Source organism: Macrobrachium rosenbergii, chromosome 6 (assembly GCF_040412425.1).
Source record: "Macrobrachium rosenbergii isolate ZJJX-2024 chromosome 6, ASM4041242v1, whole genome shotgun sequence".
Classification (NCBI taxonomy): domain Eukaryota; kingdom Metazoa; phylum Arthropoda; class Malacostraca; order Decapoda; family Palaemonidae; genus Macrobrachium; species Macrobrachium rosenbergii.
Window position 1 is genome coordinate 14326610 of NC_089746.1, and position 24953 is coordinate 14351562.

The following is a 24953-nucleotide window of genomic DNA, read 5'->3' on the forward strand; positions in this document are numbered from 1 at the left end:
AGAAGAATAAAGGAAAGAGTCAACATCTCTGTCCTTAGCAGCACAGTAGCATCTACGTCCAATATGGGAGCTCTAGACCGATCAGCAACAACAAGTAGTTCACCCAGCAAATTGATTGATAGCCAGTATCGAGCGAACAGCGTCCAATATGTGTGTGTGTGAGTGTGAGTGTTGTGTGTGTGTGTGCGTCGTGTGTGTGTGTGTATGTGTGTGTGCATCAAGGTCCAATGAAACTTGGCGGACGTCTCTCACAGTATAACGGGCATCTCGATTACCATTCAAAACTACGTTTTGTTCTCTGTTAGGCTAAACCTTTGTAATTTATTTAATAAACAATATTTGCATTAAATGGAAATGCCAACCGTAATGCTTTTCAACATTGCTGACTTTTTTGCTGCCTTTTCTCACTCATGGTCCCATCAACTCTGCAATCACTCGATTGCCTCTTTCGACTCATTTGTCACATTTCCACACGCACTCTCAAAATTTGACACTCTTGCGCCATTCTGCTGTCACGCCCAGGATCCTAAGAAGAACTCTAGATTCTGGTCACGCCTTCATCTCCCATATTCAACGAATCGTCACAGTACTCACTCCATCGACCATAGAGTGTATTCATTTCAAACAATATCTCCCATTTTCACCTTCATTTTCGGTGTTAGACGTAAGGCTGAATTTTCTACAGTCTATATATATATATATATATATATATATATATATATATATATATATATATATATATATATGTGTGTGTGTGTGTGTGTGTGTGTGTGTGTGTGTGTGTGTGTTTTAATAACAAGACTTCATTTGATACCTGTTATTAATCGCATTAGTGCACAGAACAGAATAATTGTCCAAGTGATAAAGTTTTATATATATAGTATATATATATATATATATATATATATATATATATATATATATATATATATATAAAACTTTATCACTTGGACAATTATTCTGTGTACTGATACAATTAATAACAGGTATCAAACGAGGTCCTGTTTTTAAAACACACACACACACATATATATATATATATATATATATATATATATATATATATATATATATATATATATATATATATATATATATATATATATATATCGTATGTGGGTAGTGCCATCAGTGCACCTCATGCAGTGCAATGTAGGCATTACTTAAGATACTTTGCAGCTTCCTTTCAGCCCCTAGCTGCAACGCCTTTCATTCCTTTTACTGTACTTCCAGTCATATTCTCTTTCTTCCATCTTACTTTCTACCCTCTCCTAACAACTGATTCATAGTGCAACTCCGAGGTTTTCCTCCTGTTATACCTTTTAAACCTTTTAACTGTCAATTTCCGTTTCAGCGCTGAATGGCCTAAGTTGCCCAAGGGTTTGGCATGTATGCCTAAAATTTATAAATCAATCATCTATATATATATATATATATATATATATATATATATATATATATATATATATATATATATATATATATACATATATACATTGGTAGTTCAGTCAGTTTATTTTGGACTGTAAATAGACAGACGTGTTATGTAACTTTGATGATTCGGAACAACCGACATTTATTGGGAATGGTGCAAACATCTGTGTTCTGGCTAATTAGGAAGCTGAAAATATCCCCAGCTTATTGGAAATGTTTCAGTTCAACATCTGTTTCTTCCTGTCAGAATAAGTTTGTTCTGTCTTATTTATTACTTGTTTTTTTGTCTGTTTTATTTATTTTCAGTATCCTTTTCTGTCGTAGCCTTTTAGGCTCATATATAGCTTATAGCTCAGAGAGGCAGTAAGAAATTCACTCCCATGCTTGCTAGTGACAGAGTAAGAGCATTGATAAACATGGCGTTCCTCTGGTAAACGAGAATGGAGAAAGTCTAATTAAGATATGTTTGGAAAAAGGCTTGACTGTTAGGAAAACATGGTTTTCAGTGAAGATTATCCATAAACATAGGCCTACTTGGGAAAGAGAATGTGGTGTGAATAAGAGTTTGTTAGATTATATCTCTGTACAGAGTGGCTAGAAGAGTAAGTTGATGGGAGTAAGGGTGAGAATAGAAGTGGCTGGAGGTATATGTGGTCATTATTTGGTTGAAAAAAAGATAAGATAACAGAATCTGAAGTTGGAAAGGAAGGTGCAAAAATGCGCCTATAAACGTAATGAAGCAAAGTAAGTTTGATAAGGTAAAGGGCTTTAATCTCCAGTAAGCACAAGGGTACATGCAGGATAGCTATGAATAACTCCCCATGTGATAACTCTTTTGTGTGTATGTATGTTGTATGTGTGTGTGAGAGAGAGAGATGTGGAAGTTTTCTACACGGGGCTCATCCACGTTTATATAGTTAATGACTGTAGCAGTATTCAGTTATTTATGTTTTTTAAACTAAAAAGAGAAATGGAGAGTTTTAATGGGCATCTTTTCTACTTTAATAAATAGAAGACATTTCTTTATATCGAACATTTGAAGTATAGTTAAAAAACATAGTCATTCCTAGCCTTTTAAATGTTATTTGGGTCAAGTTATTTTAGGCATACAGTAACGATACATACCATTACACTCTTCAGTTTAATAATTTATCATTATAGTATTTAACAGAGGCAAATTTAAGGAATAAAAATATGACACAGAGCAAACTGAACGTTTTCCATTAAAATACGAACTCAGAAATGAACCATCGTCTTAGTTGTTACTCCAACTTTTGACAACTCTGTTCGATTGGTATACCGAGTAAATGCGAATCAACAATGTAACGCCCGAATTAAATTTTCGTGAAAATATATTATCTATAGAGTTTTATTAATATATTTATTAATATATTAGAATGGACTTTGTCGTATAAATAAATTTTAAACGTAGAAAATTTGTCGTGTTTTGCCGAACATAAAAAGTTAGTTCAAGGCGTTCGAACGTAGCTCCCTAGTACACGTAAAACCCATAATATGGCTGTCCGGCCTTCTGGCTAATTTTTGTATTTAAGTAAGTTTCGCCGCTTCCAGTGGCTTGAAAACATTTAAAGTATATTATTATCAATCCATAATGTTGTTATTTATCAATAAGTGTGAGATTATCCGTTAAATACCGAAGGAAAGTCGGAAAAAAGTGACGAATTCCACAAGGTAAAGGTGATCAGCTGCTTCGTCTGCAGACGAAAGGGGGACCAGATTGTCACTTTCTTAACCGCCAGGAACCTCAACTTACATGCAAACCGACCTGTGACCTTATATTTAACGTTGCCGTGACCTGTGAAAGCGTATGTGTTAACTTGTAAGTGTTGTACAGTCCGGGAATTTCGGTCTGTGGAAACCCCTTTGTGTTTTCGTGGGTGTCAGTGACGGAGGCCTGGGCTGGTCGTCTTAGACCTACGGTATGCTAAGTCAACTTCTTTAATTATCTTTCAAAGATCAAATGGTTTAGGCTATTTATTCTCTAAAAACATAAAACATTGAATAATGTGCATTTTAAGCATTAGGCCTGCTGGAATTATAGGTGTTGGCTAGTCTGAAAACGAATGATTCTGTTGTATGGATAGGCCTAGGCTAACCCTAAGGTGAGATACCCCAGGCAGGGTAGCTGTGTTAGCTTAGTTTGTTATACACATATTTAGGATTTACATTCGGTAATTACGTGTAATATTGGTATTTTACTTTTAACTATTAGAATTTGTGATAGGATATTTTCTTCATGCTGTGATCTTAGGCCTCATTTAACATGATTAGCACAAAACTCGTGCTCAAATCTACAGTAAATTTATGGTAGAACTAGAACTTAGCAGTATCTCTGCATGGGGTGTTACTTTGGAATTTGATTTATAAATACCATTGATTTTTCCTATAGTATTTTGATTGCTTATCAAGAATTTATCATTATTTTTTGTTGGTCGATTGCAATTAGCCTTTAATTAACCTCAGAAGTTGTATGCTGGCTATCCTGTTATGCTGTCGCGCATGCACAGTATTATAGGGCCATTTTGGTAAAAAGTGGAATTTACTTCACCGGGGGATCCGGGTGCCGGCTAAGTAACACGGTCTGCTAGGTTAGGTTAGGGTACGTTAGGTTAGTATAGTTCCTTTTATAATAGGTTTCCTTAGCCAGTCCCTTCTTAGACACATGGCTCCCTAATAACTTGTGCGTGCATGGAACCATTCCATAACAACAAAATGTAGGTCCGGTCTCTCTCCCAACGTTTTTCCAAACCCTGCTTTCCCAAAGGGTCCCCAACCATGTTGGGTAGATGTGAGGTTAATAATAATTGACAATAATCACCACCACCTCCTTCGTCAGCAACACTAAAAGTAAAAGAAAAATTAATTTCCAAGGCAATAGTTCATGTGGAGTTGTTGCTTAGAAATAACAAATTTACTCTTACAGAAATGGTTACCATCTTTTGTTTTACTGATTATTTTTCGTGCCAAATACTTAATCTAGGCTTAGGCCTAATCGCGTGTTTCTCTGAGTAGCCAGTATCATATATTTTATGCATTTTCTACCATTTATTGGTTCCAACTACTTGCTCTTATGTTTTCCTGCTTCTATGGTAAGACTTTGGATCTTCGAATCTTTTGTGCACCTCATCAGATTTCTTGTGCATTTTGATTTACAATTTTCAAGTGGCACTCCACAGCAGTGGATGGTGATCCCATCAGACATAAAGTTCAGAGTCTGCAATACTTGCAAAAAGTCTGTGAAATGTCTTAGCCAGTTTTACATGGTTAGTTTATCATTAACAGAAGTGATCTGCCAATCTGAGCATTTAATCACCAGTGTGGAACCTGTCATCTCCTCCATAATTTAAACATTACTTCAATTGCATTTCAAGAACTTCACATAGGCTAGTGCTTTTGTATGTTACACTGGTTCAAGTTATAATCCCATGGAAGACCCTAGAAATGCATTAAGCATGTGATTCTCTTGTTGGTGACATGTTTTTTCTGTAGGGGCTTTGAAAAGATTTGTGAAAACTAAAGTGCCGTCCATGCGGACTGCACAGTACAGTAAGGCTTGAGAATAAAATGATGTTAAAGAAAAAGTCGGGTTGGAAGAAAAACATTTGGTGATGACCCTTAACAGATCAAGTTTTCAACTCTAACAATTTGAATATTGTGTTAATAGTCAACTTGATATGTGTTTACAGTTGTTTAATTCACAATAATAAAAAGCCAGTGTCATAGATAATTAAATATAGGTGTACAGTAGTGTCTTAGATAATTATTGCCTAATTATTGCCGCCAAATGGTCAGTATTAGGCTTCTTGGAGGATTCCTATAATCATTGAAAGGAATGTACAGTCATAATGCTATAAAATCTGGTATGCTGAGCAGTGTGTAAGCAAACATTTATGTTTCCTCATTGTTGTCATCTTGTCCCAACTTTCCTCAGATATCACTCTCTCTGCTGTTTGGAAGTCAGGATAGTCATGGTGTATGGTATATATCATTAATTATGTAATTTCATAAATTGATGTATTATGAAAATTGCAAAAAGTTTTGTAGTGCACAAAATTTTAAGCCCTACCTCTACATCTACCATTTCTTTGACTGGTGACCTTAGTGGCCAAATGAGTTTTTTGGGTGGCAGAAAACTAAAATAAAAGAGTAAATTGCACCATTAGGGATAGTAAAAATTGTAAGAATTTTGAAGTAAACAGTATGAAAAATATATATTTGATGTGTCTAATCCCTTAACAATTCATAAGGAAAACAATATGGAATATGCACATGTGGGTATGGAAATTACAAGGGTATATTCTTACTTGGGTGCTTGGTCTTCCCTGGCTTAAAGGGGTCGCCCCGCTAGACCACCCCACCTAACCTAACCTGTTGACCTGCAAGACTGCCCAGCCTAACCTGACCTAGAGTTCTGTTAGTTATTTATACAGCATTGTGGAACTGAGAGGTTAAGGGGTCCTTGGTTGTATTACAGTGCACAAGCTGGAATAGATTGGTGAATGTGACTAGGAGGATCAATGTACAGTCAATAGCAACTTCATAGGTTAGAAGTGTGAAAAGTAAAATTTATCCTACAACAGGTATCAAATGTGGGATTATGTGGATTTTTATTGATGCTGTTATCTTTTAGTTTTGAAATGTTTGTAAAAACAACCCAGCAAAATTGTCAGGCCTCAAGCAGAATTGGTAGATTGGAAGATGGTCTTCGTATTGGGTGACAGTGTAGGTAGAGCCCTACTTAAGAGTCTGCAAAGAATCCAGATTTTTCACCCAACAGTATTATGTACCACAAGTTAGCTGTGGATTGTTCATATGAAAATGTAAATGGAAGAATCTAAATGGGTAATACCTGAATGTTATGAAATAAATTGTGATTCCCAGTAAGACTAACTGGTTGTATTATATGAATTTAAAATAGCTATTTTATTATTGACAGTCCTAATTTTGTTTTACTCCTAGTGTCTCTCTTATTTGATTTGATTTGCATTATTATACATAATTGTTTTGTATTTTCAGATGTCAGAGCGATGTTCCGTAATAGACTGAAAGGTGGTCATAGAGTTGGTGCTAGTACTTATCAACAAAATTCCCAGGGTCAGTCAGCTCCAGTTCAACCATCAGTAAGTCTTAACATGAGTTACTCAGATGTTTTGTGGAGTACAAAGGCATTGCGTTTCTTCATAAATACATCTCAGTATTGGTTTTAGTATTTGTTTCCATTTGAAAATTGCTCAGATAGTAATTCTTTCATAGTTGGTTGGTGCTTGGTTATTATTTTTGATAACTATTGTAAATTCTTACAGAATGAACTGAAAATCAATGGTAAACTTCTGCAGAATAAAATGCCTTTTTGTGAAATTAGTAAGGCAAACAAAGACAAAGAAAGAGTGCTGTATAGTTGATTGTTCTGTCAAATTTGTATAAACTTTAATGTACCGTATAAGTAACAACAATAAAATATTGTAAATAATTTGCTTGAACAAGTAGAAGGTAAAAATTAAATGAACTATGGTGTGCTGCTGAGTACAGTAACTTTAAACAAGGAAACTGAAACCCAAGAATATGGATACTATTTTTATTATATTATTGAAAACTGCATAGGCTAATTGACTGTGTATCTTAAAAGAGTATTAATTTCAGGGAGGATGGGGCAGGCCACCACCACAGCCATATCAAACTCCCATGACACCCGGACAGCCTCCTCCACGGCAACCAGTTCAACTGCAGCAAGCGCCTAATGCAGCAGGCTGGGGTAATGAGAATGCAGACAGTTCCTGGAACTGGGGAGAAACTGACCCATGGTCTAATAACAGTAATCAAGGTTTTACTTCACAACAACAATTAAATCAACAGCATCAGCTAAATCAGCAACAACACTCGCATGCTCTAAGCCAACAGCCTTCTCAGCCGCCTGTGCCTCAGTATAACCACCAACCTCAGGCTTATCCGCAACAGCTGCAGCATACTTCTCAGCAGCAACAATTTGCCAAACCATCCTCAAATGCAGTACACAATAATCAGCATGCAGTGAATAATTCGGCCGTTTATGCAACTTCGCAGCATCAGCAGTTTTCTGCCAACTCGCAGCCACAGTACGTAAATGGCAACAGCCAGAATGGAAATGATGATTGGGCGAATGACAATTGGGGAGATGATTGGTCCCAAAATGAGGCTTACAAGAATAACAATAAACCAGCTAATTATGGCAGGCAAGAGCAACATTACAACCAGCAGCAACAACAACAACAATATCAAACACAGCAGCAACAGTACCCTACACAACAGCAGTATCAACAGCAGCAGCATAGTCAGCTTCAGCAGAATTATCAACATGATGCGTACTCAAATTTACAGCAGCAGCAGCAACAGCAATTACAATATGAACAGCTGCAGAACCAGGAACAGCAGTATAAAGAACAGCAGCAGCAGCAAAACATCCAGCATTCACAACAATATCCTGTTGATCAGCAAAACTATTATCAACAACCGTATCAACAGTATAATAGCGAGAATAATGCAGTGCAGCAACATAATAATCAGCAGCAAACAGCAGTGGAACAGCAGCAAACAGCAGTGGAACAGCAGCAACAGCCACCAGTGGAACAACGGCAACAGCAGCAGCAGCAACAGGGTCCAATGCAGCCAGCTCCAGCTACTGAAGCAGATGCGTGGGGTTGGGGTAATGATGACTGGGATGCTGCAAGAAAGGAAGAGCAAGGCCAAAGTACTTACGAACAGCAACAACCACGGCAGCAGCCTATGGCACTACAACCTGAAAGTTCTGCTCCTCCAAGTACAGGTGCTCAGGAGGTAATTCAAGAAAATCAAACTGATCCTGGATTATCTTCATTAGCTAATGACCTTTCTCAAAAGGCTGTAAATAGAGACACTGCTGGGGATGGCTGGCCTGACTGGGAGTCAGGAGATCAGCAACATCAGCAGCAGGAAATGCTTGAGGCCACACACATTGCTGAGCAATCTGTTGCACCAACAGATGCAGAAAGAATGCCTGCACAACAGGAAGATCATGGACAGTCGTATCAAATGCATCAGGGGAACCACCAGTGGGATGATGGTCTAGGGCATAAAAAAGAAGCTGGAAATGACATCAATACTGCTGCTGTAACCTCTTCTGAAGTGACAAGCCATCATGCTGCAGTTTCTGAATCAGGCCAGGTCTCAAGTTCACCCAATATTGCTTCCACTCACGTAAAGCAAGACTCCTGGGGCTGGGATACTTCTGAAATGGAAGTTAGACTAGATGATCATCCTCATAATGCTCAGGTTTCCATGATTGATTCTGTGGCCACATCTGAAAGCTCTGTAGGTCACCATGATAATCTGCAGACACACACAGAATTGTCAGAACAAATTTCAGTAATGGAAACAGATACCACATCCACAGCTCGGCATTCTCTGGAAACCAGTGCAGGTATCGTAAGGAGTGAAGAAGTCCCAGCACCAGCTTCTGCAGCTCCTGGCCCTGCCATGGGTGAAACTTGGGATGATGATGGATGGGGAGATGGGTGGGAAGCAGAGAGTTCTACTGTTCAGGACGTAGGAACATCAGAAAAGAATGTAAAAACAGAGGAACATTCTGGGGAACATCAGCATAATCAGGAATCTTTACAGCCGCCAGCTAATTTTAACTCTGCTCATCAGTTACCAGATGTTTCCGAGACCTTGAATCATCCTCCAGCTGAAGCTGAACATGCTCATGATAATATTGATATTCAGCAACAGAGGTACCAGCAAGAGACAGTAGTTGCAGAAGGATACCAGTATGAACAAGAAAAGGTAAATGAATGCCCACACGATATGGCCCAGCAAGAGGGTTCAGGGTGGGTAAATAGTTGGAATGAAGATACTCCAATTGATCCTTCTAGCAAACATGATCAGTCTAGTGAAGTTATGGAATCTGTAACACAAGAAAATAAGGAACAACCAAGTTCTACTTACGATCATTATGGGCATACTGGCGTGGGAGAATGTGCAACTCAGCCTCAACACATGGAAGACCCTTATCAGTATTCTGGTTACCACATGCAGCCAGGAGTTTATCAGATGCCACAAGAAGCACAGGCACACCCACATTGGCATACTAATCAGGGTAGGTCGGAGCAAGAAAATGAATCTCAGCATAATGTGCAGTGCCCTCCCACTGTGGAAAAAACAAGTAGAGCAGAGCATAACCAAGAGCTACGTAATGTACATAGCCAGAGTGGACATGAAATAAGTCCATCTCCGGAAAAGGCCGATTCTCACGCTAGATTGACACCAAGTCCTCACCCTCCAGCTCTTCCAAATCCTCAGACAGACCATAATCACTATTCACATCCGGAGCCAGTGCCTAGTCCACACACTTCTGCTCCTGAGGCAGTTTCTGCCGAGGGGTCTGACGGTCACCATATACCTTTGCAAGACCCAGCATATCATTATTCATCTTATCAAGCAAATCAGCATCACGTGTACCATCAGTATCAAGGTTTAAACCAGGAAGTCATAGATGAACCAGAACAACCTACCTCTGAATTACCAGATCCTATGGTATCAAGAATTCCTGATGGCGCATCGTCAGTGTCTGAAATGTCTGCTAGCAATCCAGGTTAGTTTCAAGGTTGCTTTCAGGGGAGGGGAATGTTTGAGCAGGAGCAAACCTTTGATATTGTGGAGTAATTTCAGCTTTGGGATCACGAGTACTTAAAAATATTAGGATTATATCTTGTGTGATCAGAATTGTACTGTACTTATATGTTACTTGTTTGTAACCATTTCAACCTTGAATTTAACTGATAATTCTGTTATTGCATAATCACTGGTTAATAGTAGAAAAAATTTAGGAGTGGCTAAGTATGTAAATCATTATACAGTAAACCCCCTGTATTCGCGGACTCACGTATTCGTGGGTTTCTCTGTGGAACGTATCTACCCATTATTTGCGGAAAATTCGCCCATTCACGGTATTTTCACTGAGAAATATTCACTAATTACTGTATTTTCATATCATTTTCATGACTAAATGCACTTTTCGTGATATAAGTATTAAAATACTCAGGTATAAGCATTTTTAGAGGGTTTTTCCTATGTTTAAACAGTCAGAATAGGCAGTTCTGAATGTTTTTAGAGGGGTTTTAAGTATTAGCGGATTTTAGCAATTCGCGGGGGTGTGCGGTACACATCCCCTGCAAATATGGAAGTTTACTGTATTTAGATTTTACCCCATTGTTGTAAAGTATTTTTGATGTCAAAGTTAACAAAACTATAGCAGTTATTGATAGACTAAAGTTAATCAAGCATTGACATCTGAAAGTCATTTGAAGGTATATTCATGGACTGATGATTTATGTAGGCTGTGGTACGTTTCAAGATTGTTACAGTTTAAATATATCTTTGGATTGTTATTGCAGTATGAACATTTTGACTATCTGGAATAGTTTTTGGAACAGGTCATGTCTAAATTTTTCTTGCAATTTCTGTTCTTTCTTAACAAGATTTGGTTTTTCGTATTTCCCAGATAACATGGCATTTTTGTAATGATTTAAAAACAGGATGCATTGAATTATAGAAGTTAATTAGCCTAAGCTATGTTCAGATATGTGAATGGCAGGGTTTCCTTTATTCCTAATTCCTAGTAATTAGGTGATGCTGTAGTGTCATTGCAATTTTGTATTGCATGTCTTAAAATTTGCATGCATTTCATAACCTAATTTTCATTAGGATAACTGTAATGCTTTGCAAATTATTGCTTGCTGCTTTCACATTCTCTTGATATCCTTGATTTTTTCTGGCTTTCTGATATGCTCGACTTCTTTTATGAAGACTTTTGGCCATTTGCTTATATTTTCCTCAATCCCACTTTTTGCTAGTTTTTAATTTCTGTAAACACACCATTATCCAAACTGATTTTAGTAAGCATGATTCTCCCACAGAGTAACAAAACCTATTAGCCTGAACACAGAACTTCAGGTAATGATCTTCTGTGGTATCAATTTAGTACATATTTGCATATGCATGTATAAACAAAGAACCTTGAAATTCCTGTGCAGGATAGATTGTCATGAAGAGCATTTTGAGATGAAAGGTAATGCTTCTTTCGGTCCTCAAAGGTTTTCTGCCTTCTGCATTATCTTGTTATTGTCTTGTTTTGACTCTTAAGAAATCTTATTCCCAAGAATTCGAATAGAACTTTATTACTAGACTGATGTCTGTCCTCTTATTGATGCTTATTACCGACAATTATTTTTGTAAATTGGATATTGTAGCCTAAGAGAATTCTCTGTTGCCAAGATAAATATTTAAATCCTTTGAGGATTATTTGCAACAAAGTTGCAAACTTGGTAGTTATAATTAATGTAATCTTTGTTACTCTGCATACATTTAATGAGCAAGAAGAACCCCGAATCTCAAAGTGTTGCCCATTTTTCTGCTAATCTGTGAGCTTGTTCCATGTGAATAGGGTATGTCTTTTGAATGATGATGATAATGTTATCCCAAGTTCTTGATGCATGATGATTTTGTTGCAGAAGGGTAGGGATAAAACTGGCTTTTTATGTTATGAAAATGGGTGTCTTCCTTGTGTGTGTTACATGTTTTCACTGTAGTATATGCCTTGTCAAGGCCATTAATATTAGTGCCTTGTAAAGGCCAATAATATTAGAAGACATACACTCTATACCTGCATATGCTCAACTACTGACCAATCTTGTATATGTGTCAAAAAAACATTGTTCTTTCTTAAGTTATAGTCTCGATACCCACTTCCCATTTCAAGAGGCACTACCTGTGACAATCAGTGATGAATCATGCTAAGCATGTTGGCCCTACCCAGGGGTAACAAAACATTGTTGATACCAGGTAAGCACAGAACAAAGATCAGAGCATCAAAAATGGATGACAAACCAATTCAGTCAACACACACACACACACACACACACACACACACACACACACACACACACACACACACACACACACACACACACACACACACACACACACACACACACACACACACACACACACACACACACACACACACACAAGACATCTTGTCCTTTGCTGACTATCAGAAATGAAAATGAAAGGGTTAACATAAATATTTGTTGCATACTACTTCAAGAGTATGATGCAGGAAAAGAGGAGTGTGTAATTATTTTCAGTTGCTAGTGAATAGGAAACTTGGCAAGATAAGTTTGAAATTCAGCACTTCATTTCACACTTCTTTCATCCACTAACTAAAGAGCACAGCAGTGAAGAACAGAAATAGATTAACAAAAATTAAAAGAAAAGAATACACTGTTAACTGTGCTGAAGAAAACAAGTTGCCAAGTACTCTTTAGACCTGTTGCCAGCTTGTGGTTGTGTGGTTCCAATTACACTAGTGTCATGAGTGTGTGTTCTTTTTTTGTGAACAAAGACTTTTGAGTTTGAGGTTCATCGCTGACCATGATGTGGCATAAATGATTTTGGTTAGAAAGAACGTGTCATGAAGTAACAGGATTAGACCAATAGGAAGGTCCAGAAAATCCTTGAGAAAGGGCAGAGCTGAAGAAAACTCCATACAAGTAAAATTCAGTTTGAAGACATTGCTGTTGATAAGTTTGACCTCTTGTTTATATAATTTTTTTTGGGGGGGACGGATAGTGGCATAGTAGATGGACTTAAGTTTTATATAGCAACATGATTGTATTGTAACAGTGCTGTTTTTCATCTGTTCTTAACCATTTAACTTAATAAGGTAAATTTTTGCTTGTATCATTTGTTATCTTTACATTATTTTTGTCTTAAATTCTGATTGTCACTCTAATTCATTCTTGTGACCCTCTTTTTCCCCACTTATTTTCAGCTGCAGCAGACATTGGAAGTCACATAATGGAAGAGCCACAAGGAGATTTTAGACATTCTTCATCAGAAATGTTAGATCGACCATCCTCCACTCAGTCAGCTCACTCCGTTGCTTCACAACCTGCTCTTGTGCCATCCCAACCTGTTCGCCCCCCATCTACCCATTCTTATCCAGAGAGACCTGCCTCCAATCAGTCTGCCCATTCTGTTCATTCTGTTCGATCATCACATTCGGTGCACTCTGCTTATTCTAATCGGTCAACTCAGTCATCCCATTCATTACTAGGCCAGAACCAGGAGGTTCCATTAGGTGAGGAGGTAAGGATGACTACACCACAGTCAAACACTTGTCAAGCCATTTCACATGACCAAGCAGCCGATTCCTTGTCTTCTGGTAATGTTCAGAGTGCCAGTAGCAGAGCTGCCCCACCTTCATTGCCAGCTGATGGTAGCATTGATCCTACAGCACCTCCTGCAAATAACCCAGTTGCTCCTCCTCCAAAATCAGGGCCATTGGGTTCAGTTACTAATTTTAGAGCGAGGAAAGGTAGTCCATTTCAGCCACCTTCAGGAAAGCCTGCTCAAACTACTGCAGTCCCTCAAACTCAACCGTTTTCGACTCCAAGAGCCAATTCTAGTTTTTCTGATGATGCAAGTGCCAACTTAGAAATGCCCCCAGATAATAACGAACAACCCCTTAGTGCTGAGAGAAATGCTGTGCCATTATGGACTAGCTCAGAAAACTTAACTTCTAATGTTAAGCTGGCAGTAGCTGCTCCATCTATTGAAACTGCACCTGTGGTACAATCATCTCAGGAGGCTAATCCTGGGATGTCTGATGCCTCTGTCTCCATGCCTTCAACGACCTCAAGCAATGTTCCATCTGTTCCCAATAATCCCATCCCCTTAGTGGTTCCTGGCATGATACAAGAAGCGCATCCAGAGATGGAGCCTCCCTGTGCAACTGTAAATCCACCTCAGGTTAGTTGGAACCAGCCTGATCCTCCAGTTGCTCATAATATTCATTCTCAGTCTTCTGTAGTATTGCCAAAGATGCAGTCACAACCAAATACTGCTCCCCCTGCAGCAACCCCTGGGGTCCTTGATCTCTCCAGGTCTTCGCGCTCTCTGAATGAGCCTAGGGGTGATGGCTCTCAGAACAAAACTGAAACTCCCAACTTCAGTCGAATGGTTCCTGGTGAATCGAGCAAAGGAGAAAGTGCATCTTCTTCAACTTACCAGGCACCATCTGTTGTCCCATCCATGCCATCAGAAAGAGTTGTGACAGGTAATGATAATCCACAGCCAGTGCTGCCGGTAAGAATTAAACAGGAACCAGCTGAAGTTAGGTCTCCTCCAGATGGCCCATACACAAGTGATCTATCAGGTCAGGGTGCTTCGGTGGTTCCTCCCGTACGTAGTGAGACCATTGGATCTGAGGAGCCAGCTTCCCGTAATTTCACGTCAGCTAATTCTGGAAGTAGGCCTGACTTAACGAATGAACACAGAAGTGATCGTGGGGGCCGCTGGGAGAGAGATCATTCTCGAGATCGAGACAGTCGCAGTGGTGATCGATATCGGGAAAGAAGTCGAGAGCGTAGCCGTGATTACTACAGAGACGATTCTCCTCACAGCAGGAGATCTTATGATCGGGATTATGATTATAAGTATGATTCTGATCGAAGGATGTGGCGACATGAATCCGAAGATGATGAAGACAGTGATAGGAGGTACTATGAGTCAAGAGACAGGAGAGATAGAGCATACAGGGATGAATTGGACAGATACAGTGACAGGCCAATTAAAGAAGAAAAGGATCGTTCTCACAGGGAGAGCAGCAGGGATAAACGGAGAGACTATCGGGACAGGTCAAGAGATTACAGGAGCTATGATGATGATCCATATTTTGGAAGAAATGACAGGTTAGTTAATCTTCATTTGCTTGTTTTCTGACTAAGGAAGACCTGTAATATTAATTTGAATGTAATCCACAAGCACATGGGTGGCTCTCTCATCTGTTTGTACTTGCAGATATTATCATAAATGGGACTCTATTTCTTTGACATTACTTTGAGTAATTCCTGTCATAATTTTTAAAATTAATTTTGTATGGTATAGTTTTTTATTTCTGGTCTGTGTTATTGTTTAGCTTGTACAGTAAAGTATCCAGCTTGTGAAATTAATTGAATCCAAGTATTTGTATAGAAGTTTAACAGACTTATAAGATTGTTAATTAAAATGTTGCTTTAACCAAACTACCCAGTGTGTTTATGACTGAGATTTGGAAAGTGAAACATAAATTATATTAACCTCATTTTCTATTCTGAGTAGCATGGTTATTTTGAAACAAGTTAAACAGGAAGTTGCGAACTGTGGAAAGATCTCATAGGGATAAGGTTTCATGAGTTCATCAAATAGTATTGCTTTATGTAAATACAAGTCAAAATACTGTAGCTTATTACGAATTCAGTGTTGATTTGTTCCTGCCAGTGATCCTTCACCCAGCAAAATTCTGTTGAGCTAATTTTATGGAGTTTTTAATCCAATATTTGACAAGTAATTTTACACACTGTTTAAGGAAAAGTTTTATATTTGTTTTGTTATGCATGTTTTATATGCTTGTTTCCAGAATTTGACACAAGGGATGGAATACATACAAAATAGGCCACTAGAGCACTTACCAATAATGATTTTGAAAAAGAGTGCAATTTTCTCTTCTAATTTTAATCTGCCTGTGCTTCAGTATTCAGCACAATCTATTATCATTTTTAGGAAGCAATGTTACTTAACTACCTAATGCTGTGCTTCTTGATTTTGGACAGTCGCTGTTAATATTTATGTAAATAAATTGTGTAAATAAGTACAGTAATACCAAGTGAGCTGAGAGAAGAGTACAGTATTTGGGAATTTTATGTAGACTTGATATAAGACAAAGGTTTAATTCACACTGGAAGTGATAATGAGTTATCAAAATTATTCTGTTACAGAAAGATTCCAGTTAAAGAATCATTCTTACAGGTATAGACTTCATAATTTGTTAATTTTCTCTGAAGGATCAATTCATTCATTCTTGCAGGTTTTCAGGTTTACATTAGGGGAACTAGTTACTTTGCCATTTGTTTCTTATTACTGTACATATAAAGTTATCCAGTTAGACCACTGAGCTTCATTGCTACACTTGCAAAGGGCTCACACAAAGGATTCGCTCTGAGAAATGAAAATCTAAAAAAGTCAAAGAAAAATTCGGATGCTAAATGAGAAGAAATCAAAGAGAATGAATGAAAATTACAAGGGAAAAGTCAGTCCAACTTGGGCCTCAGGTATGCTCTAATGAATTTGAAAATAGATGTTTAAGTCATGATAAACATATCAGCTGTTTGAGTTAGGATCTTTAAGGGTATGAAAGAGTAGCAAGTGAAGTTGCTGATGAATTGAACAGTAGATTCCATAAAAGTCTTATTAGCATAAAAGTGTGTGGTGACATAGATCAGTGAAAGGTATTTAAGAAGAGTAAAATGATTGTAAAATTCTCCTGTAATTTTTTTTCATTCATGGGTAAAATATATTTGTAAGTTTGATCAGTACAGTACTTTCATAGGAGAGGAACCTCCTATGTGATTTAAATCTTTTGATTAACTACATTATTTCAATCTTTTGATTAACCTACATGTTTTAAGTCTTTTGATTAACCTTCACTATTTAAATCTTTTTTATTAGCTCTCAGTGACCGTTCAAATACCTTCATTATCACATTCCAGGTCCCAGCCGGTGTCTCGATCAAGCAGCATCAACAATTTGGACAACGAGGGAGATCGCTCTGGCCACTCGCATCGATCACGCCACGATTATTACGATCGACATGACCGCCGTGACTCTCGATCAAGGGACTCTGACCACAGGGACAGGGATGGCCCATATTCAAGAACCCACAGGGACAGGGATTCGTCGTATGGGCGAGATGGACGAGAAGGACGTGACCCCAGGAGAGACCCTAGATATTATGGCCAAAGGGGTAAGTGTCATTCTTGATACTGGTTATGGATTTGTACAGCTTTCTTCGTATTCATAATTCTTTTAGATTGGTTATTTAGTAGGATATTAAGAGGATTGCTTTGAAGCCTTATGAATGTTGTTTTCATTTGCTCGAGAATATTTTGAAAAATGAAAAATTTTCAACGTATTTAGAAAAATTTTGGCCGATTTTTGTATATTTTACTATAGTTTCAGCCAGTTACTGTGATTTTCTGGTAGTTTTTGCAAATTTGGCAGATTTATACCGTTTTCTGCATATTTTTGTTAATTGCTTTTAAAGGACTTATTATCTATTTTGGCAAATACAATGGGTCGTTGTGTTATGTTGTAGACTTTTTCTTAGAGTATTTAGTTATTTGGTTGGTCCTGCATTATTTTTTTTCAATGTTGTTATTGTGACTGTAATGAAATATGAAACCAGCTGTGGTTTTTGATTGAGTATTACTTCTGTATATTTTGGAGGTGACTTTTCGTTTTTGTAACAAGGTGATTTTTTTTTGTTTTGGTAACATGATTGATTTATTTTGGTACCATACTTTTAAAAAGTAAAGAAATTCACTTGGGGTGTGGGGTGTCTTGAACACCAAATTTAAGGAACATATTGCAGGGCTTGACAGAAGGTGCACAAACTACTCTAAAAAACGTGTATATTTGTAGTAGTTGTACATAAATTTCAAGATATTTCCGTATTCTGTACAATCGATACAATAGTAAATGAGCCCTAGGAGAGCTGTTAATCAGCTCAGTGGTCCGGTTAAACTAAGGTATACTTAACACTCTCTCTCTCTCTCTCTCTCTCTCTCTCTCTCTCTCTCTCTCTCTCTCTCTCTCTCTCTCTCTCTCTCTCCTGTGCGTTGTCTTCCACAAAACTTCACCCATCTCCTGCCTGTGTAGTATTACATAACACACAAAAGTAATCATGAGACTAAAATAATAATAATAATATGTTCATTAGTTTTGATAAATGTTTTACATGTGTTTTCTGTACACTGGGTGCTGTTTCACGTTACTTCTAGTCTGTTGCCTTTAGATGTGGTGATCTTCTTTTATTCATTTTTGTTTGCTGTTTCTTTCTTTGTTTTGTCTTGTCACTTGTGTTTCTCTCTTGTGTTTTACAGTCTCATGATTACTTTTGTGTTTTATGTAATAATACACAGGCAGGAAATGGGTGAAGTTATGTGGAAGACAAAGGACAGGAGAGAGAGAGAGAGAGAGAGAGAGAGAGAGAGAGAGAGAGAGAGAGAGAGAGAGAGAGATGAGTGGCAAAATTTCACAGAGGTCCTCTGTGTCACTTGGCGTTGGAGGTGTTGATGACTATTATTATTATTTTAATACCAAATTTCTTGGCTCTTGAGGGTTACTACCCCTTCATCACAAGAATTGCAAGTGAAGATTAGTGTAAAGACACTGTTTGAATATACTTTGTATTTGGAAAGAGCAGATAACAGGAATGATGCTTTTAACAGTTCATTGTTTGGGCAAAAATCACTCCCGTAGGGGATAGTGTCATCAGTGCATCTCACAGGGTCCACTGTAGCCATTATTTAAGGTTCTTTGTAGGGTCCCTAAGGCTGCAACCCTTTCATTCCTTGTCCTGTACCTCCATTCATATTCTGTTTCTTCCATCTTACTTCCCACCCTCTCCTAACAGTTGTTTTATGGTGCAACTGCGAGGTTTCCCTCCTGTTAACACCTTTCAAATCTTCTTACTGTCAATATCTGTTTCAGCGCCAATGACCTCATACATCCAAGCGCTTGGCCTTTGGCATAAATTTTATTTTCACTTATACAACTTACCCGGTAGTTACATATAGCTGTCGTCTTTGACGTCACGGCAGTATTCAAATTTCGCGCTAGCGCTATCGTTACAAAAGGTGATCCCTCTACCCCGCCCTCTATCGGGTATCGGGAACCGTCCCAAGAACACGTCATTAGTTTTTGCCGTGCGAACCGGTATCGGTTCTGCTGCTGGTAGTATTTCTCAACAATTCGAACTTCTAATTCCTTTTTTGGTGAAGTACTCGGTTTGTTGTTTTTGCTACGCTAGTTATTGCTTAAGAGTTATTATTAGTTAGACTATTATGTCTGATTCTGGTTCTAGTGGTATCGGTTTTGCAGCAAAAGGCTGCAAAACCAGGCTTGTTAAGCTTAGTCTAGATCCGCACACTTCGTGCTTTTCATGCAGGGGCAAAAATGTTCTGCTGATTTGACTTGTAACGAGTGTGAACTTCTAACTTTGTCTGACTGGAGTGCTTTGGGGAAGTACATGAAGAAGCTAGAAAGAGATAGGATTAGGAAGGCCTCTTCTAGGTCTTCGAGGTCAGGAGGTAGTCAAGAGGTTTTTGTAAATCCTATTATCCCTGCTCCCCTGTAGTTCCTGTAGTTTTACCTACCCTGACACCGTTTCTCCCAATCCTGATACCGTGTCAGTCCTTAATGCGTTTATGTCTTCCATGCAGAAAATGGGGACAATTTGCAGCGGTTAGTAGACCGCAGTGATAATGCTTGAGTGTTGTGCCTTGTGTAAGTGTTGTGGAGGAGGTAGCTTCTCGGCCCATTCACGCTCCCAGGTCTAGGCCCTGTCAGGCTCCCAGGTTCCAGGGAGAAGGCATGCCGAAGCCGAAAGGAGGTGGTGGGACCTGCTCCCAGTAGTTGCCCCCTCAAGCAGTCCTGTTGCCGCTTCCCAGGCTGCTGGCCCTCACCACCGAAAAAGTGAGGAGCGGAGAGTGTCGAGTGGATCAGTTGGAGTTCCTCCCGCCTAGAGGTTGGCGTTTTGCGACTCTTCTAGACCTTTGAAGAGGTCTCGTCTGCTTTCTCCATTGAAGATTCCTAAGAAGAAGGCTCTTCTGGAGGATCCTTCCCCCTCCTGTAGCTTTTTGGGCAGAACCGGAGAGGCTTTCTTCGTCGGACTCGTCTCATTCGTTTCGGCGGATCCTCCCTATCAGACGATTACATCTGAGAGGCCTGCTCCTTTGGCGCCAGCTACTCCTATGACTCCTGTTCCTGTGGCGCCTGCTCCAGCATTCGATGAACCTCAACAACTTGTGATTGACGGAATTAACGCCCGTTTGGACTCGATTTTACAACTTTTGTCTAAAAATCAAGTCTCTTCTTTGGCTCCTCCTACGATGCCAGCGCGCCACCACAACGCCTCGTTCTGTCGCGGTAGCGCCGCCGCTTGCGCCTCGTTGGCGCCACCTTTGGCTGCTGTGCCGATTGCGCCTCCTTTGGCGCCTCCTGTGATACCAGCGGCGCCCGCCGGCGACTATGTCTGCCGCTCGGTAGCGCCGCCGCTTGCGCCTTCATTGGCGCCTCCTGTCGTTGTGGTAACAGCGGCTCCGCTGGCGCCACCTTCGGTTGCTGTATCAACTGCTCCTCCTTTGGCGCCTCGATGGCTCCTCAACAGGCTCAAACTCTTTCGGTGACACAGCAAGAATATGTCACTAGCCTTCCAGCCCCCTTCTCGTGTAACTCAAGTCTCAGTTCAAGGAGACTTGGATGAAGATGTTGTCCAGCTGGACTTATCCCAATTTCTGACCTAACTCCTCTCGGGCTTAGAGGAGCAGTGTAAGGAGGAGAAGTCTCCGCAACTCTCTTCCTACAAGAAGCTCTTGAAGTTCTTTATTGAGAACTTCCTGATTCGTTCTCGCCTGCGGCTCCTCCGTCTCCTGGGTCCCAGTACAAGAGGGACAAGGCTTCTGTTTCTTCTTGGATTTTACCAAACTTGTCCTGTCCGTCTCGGCGAAGAAAGGCCTTAAGAAGATGGATGCTTGGCTGGCCGAGAAGAGGAAATGGAAAGAACGTCTTCTGTCTTCCCCCTCCTCGTCGTTCCTTCCGTAACCGAGTTGGTATGAGACTGGGGAAATGTTTTCCTGGGTGTGGCTGCCTCCGCACAGGGGACTTCTCCAGTCTCATGGATGCCAGTAGGAGGACCGCACTTAATTCTGCGAAGGTCTTCTTTCGTCCTCCGAACTGGATCAAGTTTTCAAGAGCGTGTTTGGGACTCTTGAAATTGTGAGCTTCCTGGACTGGGCGACAGTGCGGCCTTAGCCAGGAAGATTAAGGATTTTAATCTTCCTTCCGAGCTCTTGGATGATGTGGTAGGAGTAGTGGATTGCATGGATAGGGGCATCTGCGACGGTGCAGTAGAACTGGCCTCTTTATTTACGACAGGGGTTCTCAAAAAGAGGCAACTTTGGTGCTCCTTCTAGCAAAAGGTGTTTCTTCAAGCCAGAAGTCGGCTCTCTTGTTTTCTCCTTTAAACAAGGCTCATCTGTTTCATAGAGTTAGTTGCTGCAATTTCCCAGGCATTAGCCCAGAAGTCAACCAGGATCTTTTGTCGCAGTCTGCCAAGAAAGCGAAGAGACCTGTGCTTTCTACCGCTTCTGTGCGCGGTGTTTAGTCCCCGCTTTCTCATATGGACAGTATAAAGGAAGACCCTCTAAACGTGTTTTTGGCAGGGCCAGAGGAAAAGGCAAAGCCACGCCTAGAACCTCGACGGCCCCAGAGAAGAAATGAACCTTTGTCCTCCATTCAGCTGTAGGAGCCAGACTGCAAAGGTTCTGGCAAGAGTGGCAACAGATCTCGGCAGACCCTTGGGCGATCAAGTTTTAAAAGAAGGATATGCCATCCCCTTCCTTTCCAAACCTCCTTTAGTGGAGGCTCCAGTTTCTTTACAGGCGTACTCGCACAACTCCAGCGAAACTAGACGCCCTTCGCTCAGAAGTCCGAGCCATGCTGGAGAAGGAAGCGATAGAACAGCTTCATGCCCCTCTATCTCCAGGTTTCTACAATCGTCTGTTCCTGGTTACGAAAGCATCAGGGGATGGAGACCCGTCCTGGGCGTGAGTGCGTTGAATGTCTTCGTTCAGAAGACAAAATTCTCAATGGAGACAACCCAGTCGGTCTTGGCGTCTTTACATCAGGGGATTGGATGGTTTCGATAGACCTCCAAGACGCTTATTTTCACGTCGATACACCCAGCTTCAAGGAAGTTCCTGAGGTTGATCTTCGAGGGACAGGTTTATCAGTTCCGTTCCTCTGCTTCGGTCTGTCGACAGCCCGCAAGTTTTCACAAGGATCCTGTTGTCAGTAGCCAGACATCTTCACCTGGAAGGAATTCGAGTTTCCATGTACCTCGACGATTGGCTGCTCAAAGCTGCTTGAGGAGAGCTGTTTGGAGGACCTATCAAAGACTCTTCAATTAACGAAGTCTCTAGGCCTCATTATCAACGAGAAGAAGTCTTGCCTTACTCCCAGTCAGCAGATTGTCTATTTGGGAGTGAGTCTGGACTCTCAGACTTTTCAGGCTTTTCTGTCCAACCAACGGATAGCCTCATGCCTGCAGAAGATCGACGACTTTCTGCAGAGGAAGATTTGTTCAGAGCGAATGGATGAGCCTCGTGGGAACCTTAACTTCAGTGGAGAAGTTTGTAAAACTGGGGCGCAAACCTGAGACCACTGCAGTTTTACCTGCAAGAGAAGTGGCCCAGGAAACAGTTCCCGGACTCCTTCACATTCGCCATTTCGGAAAAGATAAAGGAGTGCCTCCGTTGGTGGAGGTCAGAAGGAAGACTGTCACAAGGGCTTCCTCTTCAGCTTCGAACCCAGACCTAACTCTTTTTTCCGACGCCTCGGACAAGGGCTGGGGAGCTACTATGGGGACAAAAGAAGTTTCGGGCCAGTGGCAAAGAGAAGAGAGAAACTGGCATATCAATCGAAAGGAACTAAAAGCGGTTCACTTAGCCCTGTTAGCCTTTCAAAAGAAGTGGAAGGCAAATGCGTCTTGGTCCAGGCGGACAACACGACCGCTCTGGCATACATTCGAAACAAGGGGGCACTCACTGCGTGGTCCCTCTCTGAGACCTCGAGGAGCTTCTAGTTTGGACGGAGGAGATCGGGACCAGACTAGTAACGAGATTCATTCAAGGGAGAAAAATGTAGCAGCGGACCTTCTCAGCAGAAAGAACCAGGTCCTATCCAACGAGTGGACTTTACATCCCCTAGTTTGCAAGGAGCTTTGGAAGATATGGGGACGCCTTCGCTCATAGATCTCTTTGCAACCGACAAAACGACTTCGGCTGCCCCTTTACTGCTCTCCAGTTCCAGACAACAAAGCGGTTTTCGTGGATGCAATGTTCATGGACTGGTCGGACCTGGACCTGTATGCCTTTCCCCGTTCAAGATCCTGCGGCAAGTAATCTCGAAGTTCTCAAGCCATCGAACGTAAGGATGACTCTGGTGGCTCCATTCTGGCCGTCCAGGAGTGGTTCCCGGACCTTCTAAACCTACTGTCAGACTTTCCGAGACTTCTGCCAGAGAGACCAGATTTACTCAGACAGCCGCACTTTCAGAGGTTCCACCAAAACTTGTCCGCTCTTCATCTTGTCGCCTGCAGACTGTCAGGAGACTCATCAGAAAGAGAGGCTTTTCAAGAGAGGCTTGGAAGCTATCGCGAAGCCAAGAAGAGAATCCTCCGACAATGTTTACCAGGCTAAGTGGACACAGTTTAGGTCCTGGTGTCGAAGAGAAGGCGTGTCTTCTTCTTCGGCGTCTATAGCCAGATGGCCGATTTTCTCTTGTTCCTCCACAGAGAGAAAAAGCTTGCTGTACCTACCATTAAAGGGTATAGAGCCATGTTAACCGGTCTTTCGACATAGGGGTCTTGAAGTGTCTTTGAGTCAAGACCTTTCAGATCTGATTAGATCATTTAATACGTCAAAGAGAGACCAGAAGAGACCAGTGGCGTGGAATCTTGACGTAGTGCTGAGATGGTTCGGTCTCAGTCCTTTGAACCGATGGCGAACATCTCCTTGAAGGATCTCACGAAAAGACTCTTTTTTGGTAGCTCTGGCTACGGCCAGGAGAGTAAGTGAGCTACATGCGATTGACAAAAGAGTAGGCTTTGCTAAGGGAAGGCAGTATGTATGTCTACTCTTGGTTTCTTAGCCAAGAACGAAGACCCGTCTAGACCTTGGCCAAGAGAGTTCGAAATTAAGGACCTTTCCCAATTGGTCGGTCCCGAAGAACCCGAAAGGTACCTCTGCCCTGTGAGAGCTCTCAAGTTCTACGTTCAGAGAACGAAGAAGCTCAGAGGTCCCAATGACCACCTCTGGTGCTCGGTTAGAGATCCTTCTAGGCCTCTCTCTAAGAATGCCCTTTCTTTCTTTTGAGAAGCCTGATAAAAGAAGCTCATGAGCAGTGTGCTGACTCGGAGATGAGTATTCTTAAGGTAAAAGCGCCACGAGATTAGAGCGGTTTCGACTTCTGTAGCCTTTAGCAGAAACTTATCTGTGAAGGACTTGGTTAAGTCCACCTTTTGGAGATGCAAGTCAGTGTTTGCATCGCATTATTTAGTGGGCGTGCAAACTGTTTTCGAAGAGTGCAGTGCGCTGGGGCCCTTTATTGCGACTGACACGGTGTTGGGGAGGTGAAAAGGAGTCCGCTCCTTAACTAACATTTTCACCTTGGTGTTGGGGTTGTTGTTTTTTGAAGGTTGCCTGGAGATACATGATGTGTTAGTATCTTCCAGTTTTTAATCTTTGGTATTGGTTTTATGGTAATGTTAGGTGATCCCTCGTTTTGTTGTTCGTTGTACTGCGCCCTGATCAAGGGCATCAGAC

At 40.7% G+C, this 24953-nt stretch overlaps 1 protein-coding gene across 1 annotated transcript in view; it reads left to right on the forward strand.

Annotated features, from left to right (window-relative positions):
• The first annotated feature begins 2710 nt into the window (after window positions 1–2710).
• The window catches only part of Sec16 (Secretory 16), a 103179-nt gene continuing 80936 nt past the window's right edge, over window positions 2711–24953 (forward strand). Inside the window, 5 exon segments of the mRNA XM_067104937.1 lie at window positions 2711–2986; window positions 6472–6575; window positions 7096–10060; window positions 13301–15221; window positions 17058–17311. Of these exon segments, the coding sequence (XP_066961038.1) occupies window positions 6483–6575; window positions 7096–10060; window positions 13301–15221; window positions 17058–17311 (5233 nt within the window). The 5' untranslated portion in view covers window positions 2711–2986; window positions 6472–6482.